The sequence below is a fragment of the Gnatocerus cornutus genome, chromosome 6, assembly GCF_029298725.1.
Source record: "Gnatocerus cornutus isolate USDA-ARS CGAHR chromosome 6, icGnaCorn1.1, whole genome shotgun sequence".
Classification (NCBI taxonomy): domain Eukaryota; kingdom Metazoa; phylum Arthropoda; class Insecta; order Coleoptera; family Tenebrionidae; genus Gnatocerus; species Gnatocerus cornutus.
The window spans coordinates 17180523-17190136 of record NC_142238.1 but is presented as its reverse complement, the minus strand read 5'-3'; the positions used below and the strand labels follow the sequence as shown (position 1 = coordinate 17190136).

At 34.2% G+C, this 9614-nt stretch overlaps 1 protein-coding gene across 1 annotated transcript; it reads right to left on the bottom strand.

Moving 5' to 3' along the window:
• Window positions 1-244: 244 nt before the first annotated feature.
• LOC148173484 (uncharacterized) lies at window positions 245-8200 on the bottom strand. Its single transcript, XM_088039261.1, has 3 exons — window positions 8097-8200; window positions 7693-8048; window positions 245-333 (listed from the first exon to the last, which is right to left on the bottom strand). The coding sequence occupies exons 1-2, from the start codon at window positions 8109-8111 to the stop codon at window positions 7749-7751; spliced, it is 315 nt and encodes a 104-aa protein (XP_087895387.1). The 5' UTR covers window positions 8112-8200; the 3' UTR covers window positions 245-333; window positions 7693-7748.
• Window positions 8201-9614: the final 1414 nt, after the last annotated feature.

Here is a 9614-nt window from a genome sequence, read left to right as displayed (position 1 = left end):
ATAAAAAAACACAAACTCGACACTCTCCCTCCTTCTTGCAAAAAGTGTGAAAAAGTTTCATTAGGAACATGTTTGTTGGCTTACCTAAAAAAGACGAGGGAAACAATCTGAAATGGACGAAACTATCCATTCTTAATTAATGGTAATTGATTATTGCTCTAATTCCAACTGATCCAAGAGCCAAGAGCCAAGGCTAGTCCTTCGCAAGTGGCGCTTCCTCAAAAATATCTCATTTAACGACTTCTTCAATTCTTGTAGATCATTGTTGTTTTTATATGCTGATGTAACCGCAGCCAGCTTGTCGGACATTTCAGTGCTCATTTCTTTTTCCGACTAAAACAAACCAAATAGTTTTAGGTGTTAATCTTCCTCTGATACTACAAAAGCCATGACATCATAAAGACACTAAATTTAAATCCCAAATTTGCAATCTGCGTAAAATTCTGCGTTCACTGATGTATAATAACTCGAGTTTACTCCACAAAATAAGCGAGATATCGATATGAGAAGTTTGGCCATAGTTTTAGTCATGAATTTTTGCGAAAATTTGCAAATTTCGACTTTTGGAAAATCTAAAAACGATTTCTTATGTAAAAAATCGCGAGAAAAACGATGCCGCAAACCGCATTCCAATATCTGAAATAGTTTTCGAGATATCGAGCATGAATTGTTTGGAACCTTCAAAAATTTGGCCATCTGGCGACAACCCAAAAATTCAAACGGCCATAACTCAGTTATTTGTTGCCGGATCTGAATTTAAATTCCAGATTTGGATTCAGCGTGAGATTCTGCGTAAAATGAGTCAAAATTTATTGAGTTTACCTACGAAATAAAGAAAGCATTGACCAAAAACTGTTTGGAAGTGGTCATTTTGGGGTGATTTTCAATCAATGTTTTCAAAATGAAAATGACGTTTAATAGCATTGAATTATATATCAGTCGAAAGAGGAGCTCAAAATCTATCCACTGGCCCAATTTGAGATCGATCAAACAAACGGTTTACGGGTTATGGTCAAAAATAAAAAAATTGAAAAATTTTCATCGTTTGAGTCGCAATTTTTTTTCGCGAAAAATCGACTATCGAATTTTGGGCTTTTAAGCACTTTTTCTAACGTAAAATGAGCCGAGAAAAACGATGGCGCAAACCGCATCTCAATATCTCTAATAGTTTCCGAGATATTTAACTTTGAAAATTGGGAAAAATGAGAAAAAATGAAAATCAACTATCCGAAACTTTGATCGGCCATAACTCAGTTATTTGTTGTCGGATCTGAATTTAAATCCCAGATTTGGAATCTGCGTAAAATTCTGCGTTCACTGATGTATAATAACTCAAGTTTTCTCTAAAAAATAAGCGAGATATCGATATGAGAAGTTTGGCCATAGTTTTAGTCATGAATTTTTGCGAAAATTTGCAAATTTCGACTTTTGGAAAATCTAAAAACGATTTCTTATGTAAAAAATCGCGAGAAAAACGATGCCGCAAACCGCATTCCAATATCTGAAATAGTTTTCGAGATATCGAGCATGAATTGTTTGGAACCTTCAAAAATTTGGCCATCTGGCGACAACCCAAAAATTCAAACGGCCATAACTCAGTTATTTGTTGTCGGATCTGAATTTAAATTCCAGATTTGGATTCAGCGTGAGATTCTGCGTAAAATGAGTCAAAATTTATTGAGTTTACCTACGAAATAAAGAAAGCATTGACCAAAAACTGTTTGGAAGTGGTCATTTTGGGGTGATTTTCAATCAATGTTTTCAAAATGAAAATGACGTTTAATAGCATTGAATTATATATCAGTCGAAAGAGGAGCTCAAAATCTATCCACTGGCCCAATTTGAGATCGATCAAACAAACGGTTTACGAGTTATGGTCAAAAATAAAAAAAAAAAAAAATTTTCATCGTTTGAGTCGCAATTTTTTTTCGCGAAAAATCGACTATCGAATTTTGGGCTTTTAAGCACTTTTTCTAACGTAAAATGAGCCGAGAAAAACGATGGCGCAAACCGCATCTCAATATCTCTAATAGTTTCCGAGATATTTAACTTTGAAAATTGGGAAAAATGAGAAAAAATGAAAATCAACTATCCGAAACTTTGATCGGCCATAACTCAGTTATTTGTTGTCGGATCTGAATATAAATCCCAAATTTGCAATCTGCGTAAAATTCTGCGTTCACTGATGTATAATAACTCGAGTTTACTCTACAAAATAAGCGAGATATCGATATGAGAAGTTTGGCCATAGTTTTAGTCATGAATTTTTGCGAAAATTTGCAAATTTCGACTTTTGGAAAATCTAAAAACGATTTCTTATGTAAAAAATCGCGAGAAAAACGATGCCGCAAACCGCATTCCAATATCTGAAATAGTTTTCGAGATATCGAGCATGAATTGTTTGGAACCTTCAAAAATTTGGCCATCTGGCGACAACCCAAAAATTCAAACGGCCATAACTCAGTTATTTGTTGTCGGATCTGAATTTAAATTCCAGATTTGGATTCAGCGTGAGATTCTGCGTAAAATGAGTCAAAATTTATTGAGTTTACCTACGAAATAAAGAAAGCATTGACCAAAAACTGTTTGGAAGTGGTCATTTTGGGGTGATTTTCAATCAATGTTTTCAAAATGAAAATGACGTTTAATAGCATTGAATTATATATCAGTCGAAAGAGGAGCTCAAAATCTATCCACTGGCCCAATTTGAGATCGATCAAACAAACGGTTTACGGGTTATGGTCAAAAATAAAAAAATTGAAAAATTTTCATCGTTTGAGTCGCAATTTTTTTTCGCGAAAAATCGACTATCGAATTTTGGGCTTTTAAGCACTTTTTCTAACGTAAAATGAGCCGAGAAAAACGATGGCGCAAACCGCATCTCAATATCTCTAATAGTTTCCGAGATATTTAACTTTGAAAATTGGGAAAAATGAGAAAAAATGAAAATCAACTATCCGAAACTTTGATCGGCCATAACTCAGTTATTTGTTGTCGGATCTGAATTTAAATCCCAGATTTGGAATCTGCGTAAAATTCTGCGTTCACTGATGTATAATAACTCAAGTTTTCTCTAAAAAATAAGCGAGATATCGATATGAGAAGTTTGGCCATAGTTTTAGTCATGAATTTTTGCGAAAATTTGCAAATTTCGACTTTTGGAAAATCTAAAAACGATTTCTTATGTAAAAAATCGCGAGAAAAACGATGCCGCAAACCGCATTCCAATATCTGAAATAGTTTTCGAGATATCGAGCATGAATTGTTTGGAACCTTCAAAAATTTGGCCATCTGGCGACAACCCAAAAATTCAAACGGCCATAACTCAGTTATTTGTTGTCGGATCAGAATTTAAATTCCAGATTTGGATTCAGCGTGAGATTCTGCGTAAAATGAGTCAAAATTTATTGAGTTTACCTACGAAATAAAGAAAGCATTGACCAAAAACTGTTTGGAAGTGGTCATTTTGGGGTGATTTTCAATCAATGTTTTCAAAATGAAAATGACGTTTAATAGCATTGAATTATATATCAGTCGAAAGAGGAGCTCAAAATCTATCCACTGGCCCAATTTGAGATCGATCAAACAAACGGTTTACGAGTTATGGTCAAAAATAAAAAAAAATAAAAATTTTCATCGTTTGAGTCGCAATTTTTTTTCGCGAAAAATCGACTATCGAATTTTGGGCTTTTAAGCACTTTTTCTAACGTAAAATGAGCCGAGAAAAACGATGGCGCAAACCGCATCTCAATATCTCTAATAGTTTCCGAGATATTTAACTTTGAAAATTGGGAAAAATGAGAAAAAATGAAAATCAACTATCCGAAACTTTGATCGGCCATAACTCAGTTATTTGTTGTCGGATCTGAATATAAATCCCAGATTTGGAATCTGCGTAAAATTCTGCGTTCACTGATGTATAATAACTCGAGTTTACTCTAAAAAATAAGCGAGATATCGATATGAGAAGTTTGGCCATAGTTTTAGTCATGAATTTTTGCGAAAATTTGCAAATTTCCACTTTTGGAAAATCTAAAAACGATTTCTTATGTAAAAAATCGCGAGAAAAACGATGCCGCAAACCGCATTCCAATATCTGAAATAGTTTTCGAGATATCGAGCATGAATTGTTTGGAACCTTCAAAAATTTGACCATCTGGCGACAACCCAAAAATTCAAACGGCCATAACTCAGTTATTTGTTGTCGGATCTGAATTTAAATTCCAGATTTGGATTCAGCGTGAGATTCTGCGTAAAATGAGTCAAAATTTATTGAGTTTACCTACGAAATAAAGAAAGCATTGACCAAAAACTGTTTGGAAGTGGTCATTTTGGGGTGATTTTCAATCAATGTTTTCAAAATGAAAATGACGTTTAATAGCATTGAATTATATATCAGTCGAAAGAGGAGCTCAAAATCTATCCACTGGCCCAATTTGAGATCGATCAAACAAACGGTTTACGAGTTATGGTCAAAAATAAAAAAATTGAAAAATTTTCATCGTTTGAGTCGCAATTTTTTTTCGCGAAAAATCGACTATCGAATTTTGGGCTTTTAAGCACTTTTTCTAACGTAAAATGAGCCGAGAAAAACGATGGCGCAAACCGCATCTCAATATCTCTAATAGTTTCCGAGATATTTAACTTTGAAAATTGGGAAAAATGAGAAAAAATGAAAATCAACTATCCGAAACTTTGATCGGCCATAACTCAGTTATTTGTTGTCGGATCTGAATTTAAATCCCAGATTTGGAATCTGCGTAAAATTCTGCGTTCACTGATGTATAATAACTCGAGTTTACTCTAAACAATAAGCGAGATATCGATATGAGAAGTTTGGCCATAGTTTTAGTCATGAATTTTTGCGAAAATTTGCAACTTTCGACTATTGGAATATCTAAAAACTATTTCTTATGTAAAAAATCGCGAGAAAAACAATGGCGCAATCCGCAATCCAATATCTGGAATAGTTTTCGAGATATCGAGCATGAATTGTTTGGAACCTTCAAAAATTTGGCCATCTGGCGACAACCCAAAAATTCAAACGGCCATAACTCAGTTATTTGTTGTCGGATCTGAATTTAAATTCCAGATTTGGATTCAGCGTGAGATTCTGCGTAAAATGAGTCAAAATTTATTGAGTTTACCTACGAAATAAAGAAAGCATTGACCAAAAACTGTTTGGAAGTGGTCATTTTGGGGTGATTTTCAATCAATGTTTTCAAAATGAAAATGACGTTTAATAGCATTGAATTATATATCAGTCGAAAGAGGAGCTCAAAATCTATCCACTGGCCCAATTTGAGATCGATCAAACAAACGGTTTACGAGTTATGGTCAAAAATAAAAAAAAATAAAAATTTTCATCGTTTGAGTCGCAATTTTTTTTCGCGAAAAATCGACTATCGAATTTTGGGCTTTTAAGCACTTTTTCTAACGTAAAATGAGCCGAGAAAAACGATGGCGCAAACCGCATCTCAATATCTCTAATAGTTTCCGAGATATTTAACTTTGAAAATTGGGAAAAATGAGAAAAAATGAAAATCAACTATCCGAAACTTTGATCGGCCATAACTCAGTTATTTGTTGTCGGATCTGAATTTAAATCCCAGATTTGGAATCTGCGTAAAATTCTGCGTTCACTGATGTATAATAACTCGCGTTTACTCTAAAAAATAAGCGAGATATCGATATGAGAAGTTTGGCCATAGTTTTAGTCATGAATTTTTGCGAAAATTTGCAAATTTCGACTTTTGGAAAATCTAAAAACGATTTCTTATGTAAAAAATCGCGAGAAAAACGATGCCGCAAACCGCATTCCAATATCTGAAATAGTTTTCGAGATATCGAGCATGAATTGTTTGGAACCTTCAAAAATTTGGCCATCTGGCGACAACCCAAAAATTCAAACGGCCATAACTCAGTTATTTGTTGTCGGATCTGAATTTAAATTCCAGATTTGGATTCAGCGTGAGATTCTGCGTAAAATGAGTCAAAATTCATTGAGTTTACCTACGAAATAAAGAAAGCATTGACCAAAAACTGTTTGGAAGTGGTCATTTTGGGGTGATTTTCAATCAATGTTTTCAAAATGAAAATGACGTTTAATAGCATTGAATTATATATCAGTCGAAAGAGGAGCTCAAAATCTATCCACTGGCCCAATTTGAGATCGATCAAACAAACGGTTTACGAGTTATGGTCAAAAATTAAAAAAAATAAAAATTTTCATCGTTTGAGTCGCAATTTTTTTTCGCGAAAAATCGACTATCGAATTTTGGGCTTTTAAGCACTTTTTCTAACGTAAAATGAGCCGAGAAAAACGATGGCGCAAACCGCATCTCAATATCTCTAATAGTTTCCGAGATATTTAACTTTGAAAATTGGGAAAAATGAGAAAAAATGAAAATCAACTATCCGAAACTTTGATCGGCCATAACTCAGTTATTTGTTGTCGGATCTGAATTTAAATCCCAGATTAGGAATCTGCGTAAAATTCTGCGTTCACTGATGTATAATAACTCGAGTTCACTCTAAAAAATAAGCGAGATATCGATATGAGAAGTTTGGCCATAGTTTTAGTCATGAATTTTTGCGAAAATTTTCAAATTTCGACTTTTGGAAAATCTAAAAACGATTTCTTATGTAAAAAATCGCGAGAAAAACGATGCCGCAAACCGCATTCCAATATCTGAAATAGTTTTCGAGATATCGAGCATGAATTGTTTGGAACCTTCAAAAATTTGGCCATCTGGCGACAACCCAAAAATTCAAACGGCCATAACTCAGTTATTTGTTGTCGGATCTGAATTTAAATTCCAGATTTGGATTCAGCGTGAGATTCTGCGTAAAATGAGTCAAAATTTATTGAGTTTACCTACGAAATAAAGAAAGCATTGACCAAAAACTGTTTGGAAGTGGTCATTTTGGGGTGATTTTCAATCAATGTTTTCAAAATGAAAATGACGTTTAATAGCATTGAATTATATATCAGTCGAAAGAGGAGCTCAAAATCTATCCACTGGCCCAATTTGAGATCGATCAAACAAACGGTTTACGAGTTATGGTCAAAAATAAAAAAAAATAAAAATTTTCATCGTTTGAGTCGCAATTTTTTTTCGCGAAAAATCGACTATCGAATTTTGGGCTTTTAAGCACTTTTTCTAACGTAAAATGAGCCGAGAAAAACGATGGCGCAAACCGCATCTCAATATCTCTAATAGTTTCCGAGATATTTAACTTTGAAAATTGGGAAAAATGAGAAAAAATGAAAATCAACTATCCGAAACTTTGATCGGCCATAACTCAGTTATTTGTTGTCGGATCTGAATTTAAATCCCAGATTTGGAATCTGCGTAAAATTCTGCGTTCACTGATGTATAATAACTCGCGTTTACTCTAAAAAATAAGCGAGATATCGATATGAGAAGTTTGGCCATAGTTTTAGTCATGAATTTTTGCGAAAATTTGCAAATTTCGACTTTTGGAAAATCTAAAAACGATTTCTTATGTAAAAAATCGCGAGAAAAACGATGCCGCAAACCGCATTCCAAAATTACGAATTTTACTGCACGTGACCATCAAATGCACTCGTCTAAAGTTGGTAGCAGCCCCTAGGGATGTTTATTGGTAACAGTTAACGTCTAGCGCAGGTTTGCCAAAAACCATAAATGGAGAGAAAAGAAAACAAACCTTCCATCCTTCCTCAAACAAGCAGCGATGCATCCAGAATTCCAGATCTCGCGTTTTCAAAAAACCAATAAAAATTCTCTATAAACTTCCATTCCTTGATGTTTCTTTGACTTCACAAAATAGCTGACAAGACACCAGATGACCTTCAGAGCCTTTGTAGTATTTTCTTTCTTGACAACTGCATCTCGATGATACTTTGTTTCCGTTGGTTGAGTTCCTTTGAGCCTTCTCTGGAGAAACACTCGTTTTTTGCTCGTAGACTCATCAGGTTTGAAAACGTTGCAAACTTCGTGCTCCCGCAATGAAATCAGCAACACTCTGAACATTTCCCAGTCACTGAACGACATCTTCAACCACTGGAAAAAGAACATTTGACTTTGACTTAAAACATGTTTAAATTTAACCTTTTTCATCCACATTGCAGTAAAGCAGCACCTTTTTCATGATGTTATGCTCCTTGATCAATTCACTGTTCTCTGGGAGCACTGAATGGGTGGTTTCTTCAATTCTGTGCAATAACTTGCAGAGTCCTTTAGCGTTGAGCGACGACAACCGCCTTTTCGACATCTTAGGCTATGGGTATCATCCATCGATTCAGTCTCTTAATAATAAACTCTGGTAATGAAGTTGGAACCTGAAATACCACGAAACATTTCAAGGCTGGAATTCAAACAGTTTTCAGCTTACCTGCGTTTAAAAATTTCAATAATACCCATCAATTTGTTGCAAATCAACTCCAACTAAAAATAGCTTCAAATGAACTTCTTAACTTGTGTAATTTCTTTGCTACCATGCCCAGAAGAACGAGAAAGTAAACAGTAAAGAATTCTGGTAGTCTCTTGTGCAAGCAGGATCGTTGTTAATCATTTGTTGTACTCTGAAAATAAGTTTAGTAAATCATGAACATAACCTCAATGTGTGCTGTCAAAATATTCAAGTTAAGACATACATTAAGATAGAGACACAATACCATTTTTAAATAATTAATAGAATCGTAACCAAGTCGTGAATGTTAAATCAGACTTTAGATTCTTACTCCTGAGGACAAAATTAATAAAAAGAGTATTTTCTTGCTTTAATTTTCATCGAAAAACTGCAAACCAAATAAAAGTTTGAAAAATTAATAAAACATTAACGGAGCGTCTGATCGAAAAATCTTTGACGGATTCTTGTTCCTGAGGTCCAAATTGATGGAAAAAGTCGGTTTCAAAGAGATTTTATTTTTTGTCGAAATCGCCAAAAATCCATGATGTTTTAGTCTTTGAACTTTTTTTGGCGAAAAACGCGAAAGTTCGCAGATCGACACGAAACTATGCACATGGCATAATTTGACATTTCCACATCCATTTTTGGTCTCCGTTCCTCGCTATCTGCAAGATTTTTTGAGAAAATGCAAATTAAAAATTTTAAAATTCAATTTCCCGCGTCAAGCAATCTGTCAACGAAGCATAGAAGCTAGGACATGCGTCAACAGTCTTTAGTCCATAAATAATATTAAATAAAATATTAACAAAGTCGTAAATCTTAAATCAAAGTTCAGATTCGTTTTTCTGAGGTTAAAATTAACAAGTTAAGTAGTTTATTGTATTTATTTACACCGAAAAGTGAGAGAAGTTTTTCCATAAAAGCCACCTAGCGGAATAACGCCGAAGTTGATAGTTCACGCCTCCTCTCACCAGAGGGCTAAACTTTTGTTTTTAAAACTTACAATTTTTGAATCAAAACCATTTGCAGGAATAAGGAAGAATGATAAAAAACAATACCCTCAAATTAAACTAAAGGAGTATTAATAAAATAAAAAAACACAAACTCGACACTCTCCCTCCTTCTTGCAAAAAGTGTGAAAAAGTTTCATTAGGAACATGTTTGTTGGCTTACCTAAAAAAGACGAGGGAAACAATCTGAAATGGACGAAACTATCC